Below are 20,252 nucleotides of genomic sequence, written 5' to 3' on the forward strand. Positions count from 1 at the left end.
ACTGGTTTGAGGTTAAATATTACAAATCGTTTTGTGACAGGAATGAGTTTTGTTCCAATACTGTTGAAGACTACACAATTGAAACATGAAGAAAGCCTCTGTCATTTGCTAGTATCAAGAAGGATGTTTTATGGCTATTTCATGACTTCTGCTTTAGCAGACCCTGAAATGCAAAGTTTCAAATAAATAAATAAGCCTGAGAACACCAAAATAAGATCAAGCACTAGCGGCCACAGAATTACAGTCTCATCTCTCTGACACAGTTCCAGAAAAAACTCTTCCCCAAATTTCTCCTGCACTTGGTTCTGCCTTTGAGGTGGTGTTTGGATGGAGGATGGTCTGATACTAACCACTCTAACGTTCTGGAGGATTCGCCTCACATTCTCCCCCAAGTCCAGTAGCCCTGCCTGCACACAGAGAAACCACACAAGGAGCTGACAAGACTAAGAAATGTGACCAATTATGTCTAGGGAGCTACTGTTTTGCAATCCTGTCACTGTTGCCATTCCTCACAGGTTTGTCATTTGAAATAATAAACGCTCCTTCTAGATGATTCCCTCACCCTCATCATACCCTTTCCAGCTAGGGAAGGAAACATGTGGTAGAGCTCCAACTAAACATATGAAATATTGCAATAACAAAAAACTAACATTGTCCTCTTAATCTCCAAGAAAATTATCTCAAAGTTGAGACTAGAATTCAAATGTCCTGAACGTCAATCCACGCATCTCTTTTTGTGAACATACAAGTAAAACCAGCTCACTATAAAAAATATTTTCAATCAACATCCTTTAGCTCTTCTCGTGAGAGCTCTCTGTGATGCTCCAAGGATCCTAAGTGTGGTGTAAACCTGCTCCTGCGACAGGAAAGGGGACAACCATCTTTCTGTTTTAAGAGAAGAAAGCAATGTCCCTTCAGAAGACCAGCTTGTGAATAGCCAGATCTACCAAACTTTCCTGTTGTGTCTCACTGAAAAAGAAGAAAACATGAGTTCTTAAGACCACGTGACCAGGGCTCTTCTAAGACAGGGCAGACAAAGGCCCTACTCCGCGGGATGTGAGATTCTTAATGGGTGTGGCCAACCTCTTAAATGTCACAGCACAGATGCTGCCACCACACAGCTCTGTTTGTGTCTGTTTCCTGACTCTAAATTCTGGAAGTACTCATCAATGCACATCAGATTAGCTGAATAAATAACATCAGGAGTAATATCTACCTTTTATTGATACATACCAGGCCCTGGGCTAAATATTCTACAAATGTTATCACTTAATCTTCACACAACCCTCTGAGGTTGGTGTCACTACCCTTATTTTACAGATGAGAAAAACTGAGGCTTAGAGAGTTTTAGAAATCACTCAAAGTCACAAGGCTACAATAAGTCGAGTCTGGATTCAAACCCAGGACTGTCTGGCTCTGAAGCTCAAATTCTTATTGACTAAGCTTCATTGAAGATGATAATGAAAAAATGGTTCCCCGTGCAGGGTAGCCCAACCCACACATTTTCTCATCCATACTTGTCTTATATTCTACTTAAAAGCAGCAACAAAGGTACATGTCCCTCACTACAACATCTCCTCTAGCCACCAATAATTGCAGGGAGAAGCATAAGGGAGAATAACATCAAATTCTTGCCCACCCAGGGCTCTGGCACACGACATTCTTTTCCACCACTGGTTCCAGGTGCTAGAAATGCTTGGAACCATCAGGTGACTGACGATTGTCCTAGGGCACTACATTATCATTAAAAATTCATGGGTCTTCTTTCCATCACAGGTGAAATAAAACATAATAAGTTTTCTAAATTTCTAGGGATCCAGATACATCAAAATACAAGTTCTTAGTACTCTTACCGTCCAAAGGTCCCAAGGCAACGTCTGAAAGCAAAGAGAGCAACAAAAATATGGTTAGTGTACAAATCCCAAGCATGTAAAAAATGCTGAGGTGATAAAAGCTCTTGAAATAAAATCATAAACATTTTTGAAACATTTAGCGTAGCACTGTTCCATAGAACTTTCTTGGGTGATGAAAATGTTCTATATCTGTGCTGTCCAGTATGGTAGCCACTAGCAACATGTGGCTGTTGAGCACGTGAAATGCGCTAGTGTAATAGAACCAAATTTTTAGTTTTATTTAATTTAAATCTAAATAGCCACATGTGGCTAGAGGCTACCATATCAGATAGCACAGGTCTAGTCAATCTGCCTTTCTCTATAAGAGTGGAAAATTATATCCAAAACATGATGAATGGGCTTACTTTAATACATGCAAAAAAATTAAAATGAAGTAAACCAAGATGTCCAGATATCAGAGTTTATCACATCTTTGAGGAAATGAAGATCCTAATCATTGCTAATGGTATTTCCTCCCCTCCATCCACCAAATTCAAGAGGATGCCTTATGACCATTTGATGGGAAATGAATCTCACACAACTTATTCTTCAGTACATTGAATTAGATGATAATACACAGCTCAATTAATTGGTAATCATGCAAATTAGCAGGGTGCCCCCTAAGACATATGGATGAATTACACTTATTACTGGCATTTTAATTATAAAGCTTATTGATCCTAAGAAATGAATTCAGATGGTTCAGATGATTTCCACTGTGTGTGAGAAAGTGGGGGAGACCTCTCTTTCTTATTTTCTTTGTGATTGAGAATTACCGCTAAAGCCACATCCTTTTCTACCCATATCTTTGTGACTAGAATGGATCCATGTTTACTAAATGTGAACAGCATATTAGAGAGCCTGGCACTCCCATCTTAAGGATATGACGGTTTCCAGATGGAATTATAGATGCCTCCCATTTGGAATCCGTACTATAGAATGTGGACCTGTGGTTCTGACTGAACCCACCCACTTGTCTGGGCCTACTCTAACTACACTGCCCCCCCCCCCCCGCATCTCTGTGCAATCTGATTGCTCTCCGGGTTTGCATCTATTTGTAGAATGACTAAGAAAAAAGAGTAGAGCAGCTCCATTGAAAGCCACAGGTTTTTGCACATGGACTCCTTCTGCATCTGAGATGCATTTTCTGATTATCAAGAAGGTTTATGTTTCCTTGCTTCACAGCCCCTCAAGAATCATAGCTCCTAAGAAGCTACTACACATCCCTGCACAATGCAGACAGCACAAGCATTTTCTCTAAGGGAAAGCAGCAACGTGAAACATCATGTTTATCCATCCTCAGGATCATGAAAAGGATGTGTAAGCTCGCGTAGACGCTGCAGAGATCACGAGGTGAGGTAGTCTGCGAGCAGCGAGAACATCAATTCAAAACATGGGGTCAGGCGATGGGTAGGGGAGATTATTGTGAGTGAAGGGGAAAGAAGGCCAGCAGAATCTAACCACTCTACGCTTTGTGTTATCTCAGCCTAAGACGACCTCTTAGCAAAAGGGGAGAGATGTGATTAGAGCTGGATCGGAAGACGACTCTGCAGTGAGGTGACTCAATCAACAGCCACTGGGAAGCCAGAGGAGTTTATTACCTGGGGGAGGGAAGCAAACGGGGGCACACACAGCTTTCCCTAACTGCAGTAACGTGTTTTCTTCAGAACTAAGACTTTCCAAGATTTAACCAAGGTCATTTTTTTTTTAATTCTGAAAGAATCTCTTATTCCTAAATCCACACAAACTTTCAAGATTTATGGATTAATTTGATCATGAATTGATATAAAAGAAGTTTCCCTCTTGATTCAAACTTGCAGACAGAAATGCTGTGGATTCTCACCCACTGATCATCACAGCACCCACTGTGCAAACTTTCCTTCTGCCCGTAAAGTAATGAGCATTGGAGAGTCGGGCAGAGGAAGTCCCCTGAATTCTGCTGGCTGTGCACACAACGAGAAAGCTCTGAGAGGGAAGCATTCTGAATGATACGTATGTTCATTTCCTACTTTTCTTGGCCACAAAGACAGAACCCTCAAACTTACCAACAATTAGTACATTAGCATTTCCCAAAGTATGTTTTAGAGAACATTCCAAGGAATGTTAAAAAAAGTGTCACTAAAACAGATTTCTGTGGTCAAACAAATTTGGGAAACTCTAAGTTAAACAAATCTAAACAGTTTTTTCTTTTGATTGCAGGACTTCTTGGAGCCTTTAATATTCGAATACATGACATGAATCTCTTAAAAAGGAGTTAACAGAACTTTCTCAAACATTCATCTAAGAGACCAATTTTTGCACTACCTTTCAGGCTAGTGTCTGATCTACTTAATTTCCTGCTTTATTGACATCTCAGATTCTTATTGTTGCTACATTACAACAGGGAGGTCTTTTAGAAACCAAATCACATTCTGGGACAAAGCATGGATTAAAGAGAAGTTTTATTTATTGAGTTTCAAAATGAGCTGCCAGTTCCCCAGTGGTTTACTATAAGCCATCAAGAAGGCTTCAAGACCAGAAAATTGAGCTGGGTCTCAAGTCTTAACCTGAGTTTTATAATACAACTTCGTTAATTAATTTGAAATATATTCTAGAATCTTGGGATTTGCCTAAATTCAAAGGTGAGGCCTCAACCACATCCAAAATACTGATATAAACACTTACTGTTTAGCCAAACTTTTGAGTTAACTTCCTACCATGAGCATAGATAATTGTAAGCTAACTATATTCCAGGAATCACCCACAAGTCATTACAGCACCCACCACCAGTATTCCTCTGACAGCGAATGCTACTGCAATACCTATCAAAATGAGAAAATTGTCGAGAGTGAGGAAGTGATGAGTAAAGAGAAAAGGTAGGCTGGGATATGCAAGGCCAACTCTGCATCAAGCCATAATCAAGATCACATAAGGGAAGCTTCTGGAATATGGAGAATGAGGACAACATCATCAAGTTCAGAACTATCAATACTAAAAAACATTTCTGTGGGGCATAATCTCATGGTTATTTCTATTATGCCTTAATTTGCAAAGTATGAGGAAGGAAAGTAGAGAAAACAGTGAGAAGATTAAACCCAAAGTCAAAAGAAAAAGGTTTACTTAAGGAAGCCATAAAATGTATCGTCCAAACCTGGACAGTTCTGAGGGCAAAAGGGAACACTATTATTAATTACTCTGAGATAGACAATTCTTGGGCAAACTGGAATGTCTGGTTATCCAGCTCTACAGACAGGGAATGTTAATAGTATGAGGAGGTTTGGAATAATTGCTATTGGTGAGGTCCTCTTTCTACCCTTCCTTACCATTAGGAAATACTTTTCAACCAAAAAGAAACAAAAGTAAATAGTCATTTGAAAGGGAGAGGGGTCATGGAAATGTACCTGTTAGCTTACTGAGCTTATTAAAGTCAATGAAGTATCATCCTCAAACATCAAAAAAAAACCCCACTTGATACCTGAGACATGGGTGAGTGGGTCACTCCGGCAGAACCCGCAGACACTACTTCAGGCTTGAAAGGGTCAAAGTCCAGATCCAACAAAGTCTCCTCTTTCTTCACCTCGGGAACTTCATTCTGTCAAAATAAAACAAAACAAAACATGCAATAGATTGATTCTGATAAGACTTCATGATAATACCCCATGTATAATCCTTTAATATCATCTCATATCTTGAAAGCATGCTTTGATGGTTTACCATTTAGGTGGCTTATCCATATTCTCCTAGAGTCACTAGGTAAATGTGACGAGAGGGGAAATAACCAGCTCTGGTCAAATATAACCTAAGACACCTGGGAACATGGCCCAGAATCCAGTTCCTGTCCACTGTCCGGCTCCAAGTCCAGCCAACAAAGACAATGTCTGAGAGATGTATCCCAAAGCCACCAAGATCCAAGCTATCTCCTTCTCTGCTAGTTCATAAATCTCAGATCAAGAATACAGATGACCACATAGGCAAAATGGACCAAGGCTTGGACGCATCACAGTAACCACAGTGGTGACATTACTCCGTAAAGCTAAAATTTAAAAAGGAAGAGATCACTGTCTACTGTTGACCACATCCCACCTGCCTCATCCCCTCAGAGGTACCCTATCCCTTGACTTAGTTATCATATGATCCACTCTTCATCCATAATATTGTTTGTCTCCACTGTATGTATGAAGGAAGGAGAGTGAAAGGGAGGGAGAGAAGGAGACAGAGAGAATCATGTCCCCTAATCTTTCCTGCAAAATGAGCTCCCACTCTAATAACATTCTTGGAGAAGGTAAATCAAATAAGACAGAGAATGAAAGTGTTGCTATTATAATAGCAAAAAGATTCTAATACTAAACATTAACATTTGTTCATTTATTGCAGTATCATGGTATACAGGAAAATAATATGGGCTTGAAGTTGGCCTAACCCAGGCTCACGTTACACAGTAAGGGGCACAGTTGAAAGAAAGTCCCCACAAACTACACCGCAGTGAAGAGAATCGGGGTCCCACACAATTCAAGTTACATGTATTTGGTATTTGATATGTCCACTCATTGTCTAAAAATTGAAAGATCACAACAATAGATAAAGTATTACATAAGAATACAGATGTTTAAAGAAAGATTTTAAAGAACAGGAGTTATTTTAATTAATATTGGTCATACACATAAAAATTTCAAAACTTAGAAACGTATGAAAAGCTTGGGAGCATAAGATAACACTTTTCTTAGTACATCTGCACTCAGTGTAGAAGGAAATGCTTAGACATCATATATCGTAAATCATGCAATTAGTCTTGAGTTACCTATTTAGCAGCATGATTACTCCCATATACTTTTGAAAATTTGACAAGGATAATGCTCTTCTGAGATCCCTCTTTCTTTAAAAGTTACCATCACAAAACTGTCAACTGATTCCCTTGGCCCCTATTCAAAATCTCTGTAAGTTTTGTTTTTCACCAACTTTTATGTTGGCACAAATTATATTTTTCAAATTATGCAAACACTTATATTACACTTAGAAAGTGCTTGGCACTGTTCTAAGAACTTTATACACATGAACATTAATTCATGTTAACGCACTTTGCTGCAGTCTAATGACGACAACACCATTATCGCCTTTAAAGAATTGCTTTTCTACATTCCCCAAACTGCATTTTACCTGCATTGTCTAATCCTTAAAAAAAATCATGGGGCAGATGGCATCATTTCCCCATTTTAGGATGAGGAGAATGGGCTAAACGAGGTTATATTATCCCGGGTTCCTCAGCTGCAATGCCGTTGACACAGGACCGTGCACAGCCAGATACATTTGACTCCAGGGCTACTCCAGGCTTCTGATGAGACCCGGTCCCACATTTCCCAAACAGTTTGGGACCCCAAGGATCTGCAGAGGAATTCTTGACATTTTGCAAGTTCTCCATGAAAATTTAGCCCACACAAATATCCCCATTAGTCCCTTATGAGCCTAACAGATCCTCTTCGGGAATCTCAAATGGGAATTTAGAGATGAAGGATGAACATAGGCGTTAGATTGTAATGAGCTATGCTGAGACCTTTATTGAGATAAATCTAGGTCTGTACCCCAATTTTGCCACTTGCTTGCTGTCTCTGTCGAGCAATTAATTAATTCAGCTTCTTTGAGCCTCTATTTCTTCATGCAGAAAATGAAAGTGATAATACCTAGTAAGATCATCATGAATAATAAAGACAATAAATGCACTATACACAATATAAGAGAAATACTCAAAATGGAAATGAAAGCTATGTTGTTATTAGTTACTATTAGTAATGATGTATAGGTGTGTAAAATTACTGTCATGAAATATCCATAATACCAGTTTGGCTGACTTCAAAATGTGCAGCTGGCTTCTTCAGGCTCAATTTCTATGTGGTTTTGCTCCCTTAACCTTGAGTGTTATCCCTCAAGGCACTACATCAAAGCGTGATTTGACAGAGCTACAAAAAGACCAAAAAAGGGTTGCCTGTTTATGTAGTATCTCTTCATAAAGGGCAGAGAAGTACTCACAACTCTGTCATTACATGTTGAAACACAGTCACATGTAATTTCCCTTAACATAACAAAAGGAAACTTTTCTCATTCCTTACACCTACATCAGCATTAGAGTAGGTCTGATGTGGTCCCAACATGCTTGATCTTAAGTACTGTTTTGCCATCAGAAGTCTGGGAAATGGGACCTGGAATGTGCTCCTAAGGAAGGAGATGTGGAAACCACAGTGGGGAGATATATTCAATGGGAAATTAGTACCCATTATAATAATCTTCTGTGTTATACTTCATGAAGAGTCTTCTGCTAGGGAGTTCTATGTTTACAATTAAGGGACCAGATTTCTTCCAGTAGAGGTGTACAATTTAAGCATAATCCTTATGCCTAGCCTTGCCATGGCCTCATGATAGATGGAGTTTACTTCCTTATCCCTTGGCTTGAGATCGACCAGGTGTCATGCTTTGGCCAGAGGATGTTAGTGAATATACGTAAACAAGACTACAAAGGTGCATGTATGGCTGACTTGCTTTTTTTGTATCCCTGCCATTCACCAAGAAATGTACAAGCTTTGGGTGGCCACTGGCCAAGGAGGATGGGAGACACATGGAGCACACCTGGACCCATTATAACTAAATTTTTCAAATCCAGTGTTAAAGAGAAATTCTGAAAAGTGGCCAAAGAAAAAAGAAATGTCACTTACAGAGGAACGACATAAGAATAATAGCAGATTTAGCACCAGAAATAATGTAAGCAAAAAGACAGTGGAGCAATATCTTTGAAGTACTGAGAGAAAGTAACTGCGAACTTAGAATTTTATGCACCTTGAAAATATTTTTAAAAAACAAAAATGAGATGAAAATTTTTTCAGACGTACAAAAGCAGCAAGAATTCATCACCATCAGATCCGTACTACAACTAATGTGAAAGGATATTTCTCAGGCAGAAGAAATAATCCAAGATGGAAATATGGATCCACACAAGGGAATGAAGAGCACAAGAAATGGTACCTACATAGGTAAGCAACTGATTGCTTAAATAAAAATAATATAAGTGAAGTTCATAACACAGGTGAAAGCAAAGTGCATGGCAAAAAAAGCACAAAAACCAGAAGAGAAGAAAAGTAAGTATACAATTGTGAGCTTCTTGTACTATACCTGATATGGTATACTACCCTTTGAAGGTAGGCTCTAACACTTAAAATGTATACTTTAAGCCCTTAACTTAACCACTAAAATAACAAAATAGCAAATTACAGCTAATAAACAGAGAAATAAAAGAGAATAATAAAAATGATTAGTCCAAAAGAAGGCATAAAACATAGGTATAAGGGTACAATAGAAAACAAATATGAAGGTGCTAGATTTAAGCTTCACCATGTGAATAATCACCTTAAATGAAAATGGTCTAAATAATATAACGACAGGCAGAGATTATCAGACTAGATTCAAAAAGCAAAACTCAACTAGGTAACTGCCTACAAGAAACTACCTTCAAATACAGAGATACAAACAGGTTAACAGTAAAGGATGAAAAAGATACTATGCCAATTTAACCAAAAGAAAGCTGGAATAGTTATATGAACGTCAAAGTAGGTTTCAAATCAAAGAATATTACCAGGGTTAAAGAAGGTCATTTCCTGATATAAAAAGAAGTCAATTCCTAAACATTTATGCATTCGATTTTAGAGCTTTAAAATACATGAAGCAGGGGCTGGCCTGGTGGCACAGCAGTTAAGTGTGTATGTTCTGCTTCAGTGGCCCAGGGTTTGCCGGTTCAGATCCTGGGTGTGGACACGGCACTGCTTGGCAAGCCATGCTGTGGTAAGCATCCCACATATAAAGTAGAGGAAGACGGGCACGGATGTTAGCTCAGGGCCAGTCTTCCTCAGCAAAAAGAGGAGGATTGGCAGCAGATGTTAGCTCAAGGTTAATCTTCCAAAAGAAAAAAATACATGAGTCAAAACCAAGAAAACTGCAATACAAAATAGAAAAATGTACAACTTTGTAGGGGAGATTTCAATAGTCCTCTTTCAATAACTGAAAGAACAAGTAGAGAGAAAATCAGCAAGTTATAAAAGATAAAGACAAGACTATGACCCAATTTGACCTAATTTACACTTATAAAACACGCCACACAACAGCAGAACACACATTCTTTTCAAGTGTGCATGAAACATGAAACATGACAGACAGTATTGTGGGACATAAAAAATTCTCAATAAATTTAAAAACATTCAAATCACACAAAGCATGTTCTCTGACTACACTGGAATTAACTTAGAAATCAGTTACAGAATTATCTCTGGAAAATCCATAAAAATTTGGACAAGAATAATACTTTCTAAATAACCTGATGAGTCAAAGAAGAAATCAAAGGGCTGGCCCCATGGCCTAGTAGTTAAGTTCGGCACACTCCACTTCAGCGGCCCAGGTTCAGTTCCCAGGCACAGACCTACACCACGAGTTGGCGGCCACGCTGTGGTGGTGACCCACATACAAAATAGAGAAAGAGTGGGACAGATGTTAGCTCAGGCCAAATCTTCCTCATGCAAAGAGAGGAAGATTGGCAACAGATATTGACTCAGGGTGAATCTTCCTTAGCAAAAAGAAGAATAAGAAGAAACTGAAGTGAAAATCAGAAAAGATTTTGAGCTGAATGAAAATAAAAACAGTATACCAAAATTTGTGAGATGCTGCTAAAGCAGTACTTGGGGGAAAATTTATAGCACTAAACCCCATATAAGAAAAAAAGAAAGCTCTCCAATCAATAACCTCAGCTTCTACCTTGAAAATTAGCGGGGGGAAAACACAGAGCAAATAAAACTCTAAATAGAAATGGGGAAAATTATACATATCAGAGTGGAAATTTATGAAACAGAAAACAAGCTAGGGGGCTGGCCCGGTAGCACTGCAGTTAAGTTTGCACATTCCACTTCTCGGCGGCCCAGGGTTCACCCACAGGTTTGGATCCCGGGTGAGGACATGGCACTGCTTGGCACACCATGCTGTGGTAGGCGTCCCACATATAAAGTAGAGGAAGATGGGCATGGATGTTTGCTCAGGGCCAGTCCTCCTCAGCAAAAAGAGGAGGATTAGTGGCAGATGTTAGCTCAGGGCTAATCTTCCTCAAAAAAAAAAAAAAATGAAAAGAAAAGAAAACAAGAGAGGCAATGAGTATCAATAAAACCAAAAGGTAGAGCTTTGAGAAGATTAATAAAATTGATAAGCCTCTAGCCAGAGTGATAAGGGGGAGAAAATAAAAAAAAAAAAACAGAGAGGGCACAAATTACCAATATCAAGAATGAGAGAGGGGGCATCACCACTGATACTAAAAGGAATAATAAGGAACTATTATGAGTCACTTTATTCCAGCATGTTTGACAATTTAGATGAAACAGACAAATTTCCTGAGAAACGCAAATTCTAAATCTCACTCAAAAAGAAACAGATGAACTGAATTGCTCTCTATCTATTAAAGGAATTGAATTTATAGTTTAAAACATTTGTCCACAAAAAAACAACCCTGCAGGCCCAGATGGCTTCTCTGGTGAATTCTACCAAACATTTAAGGAAGAAAAAATACCAGTCCTACACAATCTTTTCTGGAAAATGGAAGAGGAGCTAACACCTCCCAATTCATTCTATGAGGAAGCATTACCCTGGTACTAAAATCAGAAAAAGACTTTAAAAAAACAAAAACACCCCATGGACTAATACTCCTCATGAACACAGGTGCAAAAATTTTAGAGAAAGCTTTAGCAAATTGAATAAAAATATATATAAAAATATAATGCATCATGACCAAATGCGGTTTATCTCAGGAATGCATCATGGATTTACCATTTGAGAACCAATGGATGTGATTAATTCATCATATTAACTCAGTAAAAAAGAAAACTCATATGATCATCTTCATAGATGTATAAAAAGTATTTGAGAAAATCCAAATGCATTCCTGTTCAAAAGTCTCAACAAAGTAGGGAAAAAAGGCAGCGTCCTCAAACTGATAAAGGGTATCTATGGAAACTTACACCTATCATCATGTTTAATAATGAAAGACTGGATGCTTTTCCCCTAAGATCAAGACAAGGATGACTGCTTCATACTTCTATTCAACGTCATACTGGCAGTACTAACAGTGAAATAAGGGAGGAAAAACAAAAAAAAAGCTATCTAGATTAGAAAGAAAAAAGTAAAACTATCTTTACTCTCAGAAGATATGATGATCTATCTAGAAAATCCAGTGAAATATACAAAAGGCTAAAGGAACTAATATTGAGTTTAGCAAGGCTGCAGGATATAGCATCAATATTAAAAAACTCAGTTGTGGGGCTGGCCCGGTGGCGCAGCGGTTAAGTGGGCACATTCTGCTTTGGCAGCCCGGGGTTTGCTGGCTCAGATCCCAGGTGGGGACATGGCACCGCTTGTCAAGCCATGCTGTGGGAGGCATCCCACATATAAAGTAGAGGAAGATGGGCACAGATGTTAGCTCAGGGTCAGTCTTCCTCAGCAAAAAGAGGAGGATTGGCAGCGGATGTTAGCTCAGGGCCAATCTTCCTCAAAAACAAACAAACAAAACAAAAAAACCTCAGTTGTACCTATACATAAGAGTAGGAACAACCAGAAACTAAAACTTTAAAAATATGATTTATAATAGCACTAAAAGTATGAAATACTTACAGATCAACTCAACAAAAAATGTGAAACATCAGGACACTGAATACTATAAAACATGGCAAAGATCAATTAAAGAGGATCTTAATAAAGGGAGAGACAGACTGTGTTTATTGGTAAGATAAGTCAATATTATTAAGATGTCAATGCTCCCCAAATTGATCTACAGATTCAAGGCAATACCCATCAACATCCATACTGAGTTGAATACTGTATGCCCCCCTGCCCCGCCACCCCCTGCAAAATTCATGCCCATCAGGAACCTGTGAATGTGACCTACTTGGCAATAGGGTTTTTGCAGATGTAATGAAGTTAAGGTGAGGTCAAAGTGGATTAGGATGGGCCTTAATTCAATAACTGGTCTCCTTATAAGAAGAAGGAAAGCTGGATACAGAGACACAGGAGAATGTCATGTGAAGATACAGAGCACCCACACACACAGGGAAAAGGCAGTGTGATGACAGAGGTAGAGACCGGGATGATGTATCTATACACCAGTGAACACCAAGGATTGCCAGCAACCACTAGAAGCTAGGAGAAAGGCAAGAACAGATTCTCCCAAGAGCCTTCAGAGGGAGCACATCCCTGCTGACACCTTGATCTCAGATTTCTAGCTTCCAGAACAACGAGAGAATAAACGTCTGTCATTTTAAGCCACTCAGTTTGTGGCACTTTGTTACAAGAGCCTAGGAATCTAATTCAATATCCCAGAAGGTGTTGTAGAAATTTACAAATTGATTCTCAAATTCATATGGAAATTCAAAGGCCCTAGAATAGCCAAAAAAAGTCTGAAAAGAGGATAACAAAGTTGAAGGACTAAGCCTATCTAATTTTAAGACAGGATAAAGTGACTAATCAAAATAGTGTGGTACTGGCATAAGGGAGGCAAAGAGATCAACGGAAAACCACAGTCCAGAAATAGAAACACACCTATGGACAACTGATTTTCCACAAAGGTACAAAGGCAATTCAGTGGAATAGGGAGAGACTTTTCAACAATTCTCCATCCATATGTAAAGAAATAAACTTCAAGCCATACTTTGCACCATATACAAAAATTAACTCCAAATTGGTCACAGACCTAAATGCAACACCTAAAGCCATAAAACTTCCAGGAGAAAACCTTTGTGACCTTAGGTTGAGCAAAGATCTTTTTTGATGTGACATGAAACGTATATTTCATAAAAAATGAAATGGATAAATTGCACTTCATCAAGATAAAAATCTCCTGCTCTTCACAAGATATTGTTAAGAGAACGACAGAACAAACCACACACTGGGAGACAATATTTACAAATCATACATCTGATAACAAACTTGTATCCAGAATATATAAAGAATTCTCAAAACTTGATCAAATAAATTAATAAATAATTACACAAGCAAAAGTTTTTAATAGACACTTCACCAATGAAGATATACAAATGTAATAATGTTCTCCAGACTCATCCATGTTGTGGCAAATGGCAGGATTTACTTCTTTTTTAAGACTGAATAATATTCCATTAAATATACATACCACATTTTCTTGATCCATCCATCAATGGACACTCAGGTTGCTTCCATAATTTGGCTATTGTAAATAATGCTGCAATGAACATGGGAGTACAGATGTCTCTTCGAGATACAGATTTCATTTACATTTATTATGAATATAGACCCAGAAGTGGGATTGCTGGATCATAAAGTAGTTCTGTTTTTAATTTTTCGAGAAACTTCCATACTTTTTCTATAATGATTGTACAAGTTTATATTCTCCCCAAATGAGTACAAGTCTTCCCTTTTCTCCACATTCTCACCAATACTTATCTCTGGTCTTTTTGATAACAGCCATTCTAATGGGTGTGAGGTGATATCTCATTGTGGTTTTGATTTGCATTTCCCTGATGGTTAGTGATGTTGAGCACCTTTTCATATGCCTGTTGGCCATCTGCATATCTCCTTTGGAGAAATGTCCATTCAGGTCCTTTGCCATTTCTTAATCCAATTATTTGTTTTTTTGCTATTGAGTTGTATGAGTTCCTTATATATTTTGGATACTAACGTTTTATCAAATACATAGTTTGCAAAAATTTTCTCCCATTCCTTAGGCTGCCTTTTTACTCTCTTGATTGTTTTCTTGGGTGTACAGAAGGTTTTTATGCTAAGAAAAATAAGCCAGACACAGAAAGACAAATACTGTATGGTCTCACTTATATGTGAAGTCTAAAATAGTCAAACTCATAGAAGCAGAGAGTAGAATGGTGGTTGCAGGGGCCGGGGGAGGGGGAGAAGAGGAGATGTTTATCAAGGAGTATAAAGTTTCAGTTATGCAAATCCTAGAGATCTAATGGTCAGCATGGTGACTGCCATTAAAAATAATGTTCTATATACTTGATATTTGCCCAGAGGATAGCTCGTAAGTGCTCTCATATCATCAACGTCAACAACAACAAAAAGAAGGTAACAAGGTGAGGAGATGGGTATGTCAATTACCTGGATTGGGAAAATTAGCTCACAATGTGTACATATATCAAAGCATCAAGTTGTATACCTTTGTTACATACAATTTAAATTTGTCAATTATATCTCAATACAGCTGGGGAAAAAAAGAAGACATACGGATGTTAAACAACTACATGAAAAGATGACTAACATCATTAGTCATTAGGGAAATGCAAATTAAAATCACAATGAAATACCACTATACACCTACTGGAATGGCCAAAATTAAAAAGAGTAATCATACTAAGCGTTGGAAAAGATGTGGAGGAACTGGAACTCATACAATTCTGATGGAAACATAAGTCTAACTACTTAGAAAAGTTTGGCAGTTTCTTAAAAGGTTAAACTTATTCCTACCATATGATCCATACACCCCTAGGTATTTACCCAAGAGAAATGGAAGTGTGCGTACACACAAAGACTTGTATACAAATGTTCCTGGCACCTTTATGTACAACAGCCAAAAATTGAAAACAATTCAAATATCCATCAATAGATGAAAAGAAAAACTGTGATAGAGCCATACAATGGGACACCACTCGGCAATAAGAAGGAAAAAACTACAGATACATGCTACAACCTGGATGACTCCCATAACAATTATGTTGAACAAAAGGGGCCAGACCAAAAAGGGTACATACTGTATAATCCCATTTAAGTAAACTTCCAGGAAATGCAAACTAATGTGTGGTGACAGAAAGAAGATCAGTGTTTGCCTGGAGATGGTGCAGTGTGTGGGGAGGAGCAGGAGGGATTACAAAGCAACACAAGGAAATTTTTGACAGATACCTTCCTTATCTTGACACTGGTGATGGTTTCATGGGTGTAAACATATGTCAAAACTTATCAAAATGTATGCCTTAAATATGTACAGTTTATCGTATGTCAATCATACATCAATAAAGCTGATTAACAAAAGAAAAAAGAAGAAAATATCCTAACAATAGGAGATTGCTTAAACACACTACATACAGCACATCTTCAGAATAACATAGTGTTCTACTGCAATTTAAAATGATGCAATACAGATTAAATTGACACGAAAATATCTCTGCTATGTTTGTAGTAAAGAAATCACAAATTACAAAACTGATATACAACGATCAAATTTCCAAAAATACACCTTTCAGTCACTATTTAGAGAGAAAGAAAATGTGGCATTATATAAATTAAATTAGTAAGAGTAGTTTTTGCTGGAAAATAGAAATATACTTCCTTTTTTACTTTTTGTTTCTCTGTAATTTACTAAATTTTCTATAGGAACCATGCATTCTTTTGGGTATTATTATTTTTTTTTCGAGGAAGATCAGCCCTGAGCTAACATCTGCCAATCCTCCTCTTTTTTCTGAGGAAGACTGGCCCTGAGCTAACATCTGTGCCCATCTTCCTCTACATTATATGTGGGACACCTACCACAGGATGGCTTGCCAAGCGGTGCCATGTCCACACCCGGGATCCAAACCGGCAAACCCCAGGCCACCAAAGCAGAATGTGCACACTAAACCACTGCGCAACCTGGCCAGCCCTGGGTATTATTTTCATAAGCATGTCTGGTAACAGAGATTTCATCTTATAGCTTAGCCACAAAATATTCAGGAATAACACTTATAGTCTCCGAACCATCCCCCAAGGCTGCTCACAGATAGACAGACACAAACACACACACCCCCATAATGATTTATCCTGCCCCCCGGCCCAAAGCCCCTCCAACATATGGTTGTATATCCTAGTTATAAGTCCTTCTAGTTCTTCCATGTGAGCTGCTGCCACAGCACAGCAACTGACAGAGTGGTGGTGTGCTTCCACGACCAGGAAGCAAACCTAGGCCGCCCAAGTGGTGATAGCACCAAACTTTAACCATTAGGCCATCAGGGCTGGCCCAATGACTTCTTAGTCATAACACAACACTACAGTGAGCCAGATTACAGGGAGGCCACAGGTATCACTTCTTCCAAAGAGTTTTTTCCATTTTTTTCTTTCATTAAACCTATTTTGAGAACATTTACTATATCCCAGGTATTGTGCTGGACATTTATCTCATAACTTCCCAATGAGGCAGGGGAGTTTGGATAAGGATGCTCAAGACAGAGAGGATAAATAAAGTTTTTAGGAAGAAGGGCAATTGGGAGTTGTTTTTCTTATAATAAAATGCCTTTTACTGAAAGGGCACAAAATAATTTACAATTTTTATCAGTGAGTAAAACAGCATTTTATCAGTAATTATGATGAAGTAGTGGCCCAAGGAAATTTAACTTTGTGGTTGGAAGCCTATGATAAGACCACTGTGGATGGGTACGCTGTAGTCAATACAAATAATGGTAATGACTATAGGACACTGACACGGTTCAAGAGTTTTATATTTGCAATCTTAAGGGGACATCTTTCAAACATTTAAAATGATGTTTTCAAGATTTCATTGCACAAGTTTATTATATATAAAACTTAAAAAAGAATATAATTAATGCCCATTTACCCATGACCTAGACTCGTCAATTTTTATCTTGTTGCCACATTGGTTTCATGTGCTGACTCCCATCTACACAATCCTGCAATACCATAACGAGCTGACAAAATAAACTAAACGTTCTGGGGAACTGTTTTCCTAGGTTTTTTGTTTGTTTGCTTGCTTGCTTTTTACTGGAACCAGTTGCTAGACTACAAACTTATTCTTAGCGTAGCATGCCATGAGTTTTGCTCATTGCCCTCACATATACTATGACTAAGAGTGTAAAGTTGTCAGTAATGAGAATAGACATGGCAGGGAAGACCGATCAGGCCTCTGCTTACAATGAGGTTCTCTTAAGACTAGTGGACGGACAAGTGGCTAGAAGACCCTTCTAGCACTATCCAGGTATTTACCAATAACATCACTGGTGTGTAACAACCTGAAAAACTTTGCTAACATCAAAAACCCAAAGAAGTTCTAAAGAACACGTGTCCTGAATATTGAGAGAAGAAAGAGTTAAAATAGATTTGCTCATGTACTGGATGTCTAGTCTCTGCTATTCTTCAGGTGCTTAAAAGGCTGGTGCACATGGACTACAGCCTTCTGCTTTCCATGTCTGCCCTGGGAGACCACAGTGGGGCAGAAAGATGACAGGCTCCTCTCTAAAGCAGGGATAATGACCTGCAAATCACAGGAACGATGGCAAAACCGGACTGAACAAGACCCTGCATATATAACAGACTCAGGAATATAGACATTCAGTAGCCATCCCCATTCTGGCTGGGGGCTCAGCCATCACTCATTCGCATGCTTCCCCATCCTGAGCTCCTTCTCTACTCCCCACTCATCCTTTGGCTCTTTCCTTTCCTCCTCCTGCTTTCCTCTCTGTGCCAGCTAACCACCACTCCCTAACCCACACCTCAAACCACATTCGAAAATACAAAAACTCAAAAAGGGTTCAATCACGAGATGCCCTATAAGGGTGTACAACAGACGATACAAAATAGGGGGAAACTGGGAGGGGTCTGGCCATTGTTAGACGCTCTAGAGGCTGAGAACCATGGAAGGTTGTGAGGCCAAATAACTCAATGATTGAAGAATACTGTCAGAATCCCATATGATAAACGAACTGCACGGTTTGGTTATCCCTGCTCAAGGAACGGAGCAATGCTGTGGGTGATCCACCACGGCGATAAACTGACTGCATTTGGGCTTGAAATGCACTGTATATTTTTCTTCCTTCCAATTTTCACCTCACTAATTCTTTCTATCTTAAAAGAACATTAACATGTTTACTTTGAAAAAATATCAACTGAAAGAAGAAGCAGCTGGTCTAGAAAGATGCTACATTAAAAAGAAAAGCCATGGTGGTATTTAAAACCAGGTTACAGATACCCAGGAATGAGCAGCGCATATGCGCATAATTGCAGGCTGGCCTCATCAGGATTGTGGAGAGAAAAAGGGGCCATTTGATGACCTTATTTTCCAAGTTGAAAACCTATTTCAGTCTGATTGGCTAGGAAAAAGAGGATGATTTCATGAACTTAAAATGTAAGATGCAGTACTTGGCTGCAAAACAGAAATATAAAAGTAGCATAGTTAATGGTGCTAAATGGATCCCGACAGACACAGGATTTAAAGGCTGTGCTGATGTCTCCCCTTCCAGCACAGCAGGCACCCCCAACAGAAGCCATGAGAAAGGCTTGGAGGAATAAGCTTGGGTGTTCAAAAGATAATCCCTCTGGATTTGTAAATGGGAAAGCTCTATCAGAGAGAGAAAAACTGCAACATCATTGTTGGGAAAAAGATTGAGGCAAAATAGTTGGGGGTATCCGCTATGAGAAAAATCCCCAAACAGGCCATCTTTTCTCCCTTCTGCCACTTGACAGGAAGATGGGCAAGCACAGACGCTGCCCCAGACCTTACACCAAAGGAGGCTCCTCCACTTTTGAGCACCTTGCTTGAAATTTTCTAAATCCTCCTCTGGTTGTGGGGACCAGCTGTGGCTGGCAGTGCCAGTGGTCAGGGCACCCCGAGTCTGCACTACAATCTGCTTGGGCCTGGCCCCATCTCTCCTCTTTGGAGCACTCCCCGACCCTACTCCATATGGAGGGTCCATCACATGCCCCAGGAACTCTGGGGGTCACATCCACCAGGTTGTTGGGACCGTGGTGGCCAGGCTTGCTTCCGACAAGGTGGCTGGTGAGCAGTTTGCCCCTCTGGCTGGCATGGCATTTCATTTATGGAATCTCATGAGACTTGCCACCAAGATGTTGCTAACATGCTCATGTCAAGTGACTCAAACTGTTTAGGTGGACAGAGACCTCCAAAAAAATTTGCTCAGGGCCACAATCCCTAAGGAAAGCCCTGGTGAGAGGGAAGCATGAACATCTGAATTAAAGTTAAATCTTCAAGCGAAACTAGAAAGCAACTCAAAACATTCCTGGAAGAGAAAAGAAACAACCTTGCACGTATACATATCTATGTGTATATAAATGATGGCTTTTTTCGTCTTGCTCTCCTGTTAAAATCTTATTCCTATGCCACAAATTTAGTTTCCAGGGACATAATAGCTTTTAAATCCTCCTTTTTAAAATGTCTTACCAAACATCCATTTCCCAGGAACAGGGCTTTTTGGGGAAGGGGAGATTGTCTGGGAAACTCTGATTTAAACAAATAGGGCTTTTGCTGCAGAATTTCTCAGAGATTTGAACATGCTGACATGAACTATGAAAAAGCAAAAGGGGATGCAGCCCCTCCCAGCCTCATATGACCAA

The 20,252-nt window shown here is 39.1% G+C and overlaps 1 protein-coding gene across 6 annotated transcripts in view; it reads right to left on the reverse strand.

Moving 5' to 3' along the window:
• Positions 1 to 20,252, reverse strand: part of AMPH (amphiphysin) — a 227,823-nt gene that overhangs the window by 39,520 nt on the left and 168,051 nt on the right. For all 6 annotated transcript variants that reach the window (XM_014738983.3, XM_023638939.2, XM_014738984.3 and 3 more), the window contains exons 12-13: positions 5,347 to 5,463; positions 1,854 to 1,877 (exon numbers count right to left, since the gene is read on the reverse strand). In XM_014738983.3, coding sequence (XP_014594469.2) covers positions 1,854 to 1,877; positions 5,347 to 5,463 — 141 coding nt within the window. The remainder of the gene's footprint in view (positions 1 to 1,853; positions 1,878 to 5,346; positions 5,464 to 20,252) is intronic.

This window comes from Equus caballus, chromosome 4, assembly GCF_041296265.1.
Source record: "Equus caballus isolate H_3958 breed thoroughbred chromosome 4, TB-T2T, whole genome shotgun sequence".
NCBI classification, from domain to species: Eukaryota; Metazoa; Chordata; class Mammalia; order Perissodactyla; family Equidae; genus Equus; species Equus caballus.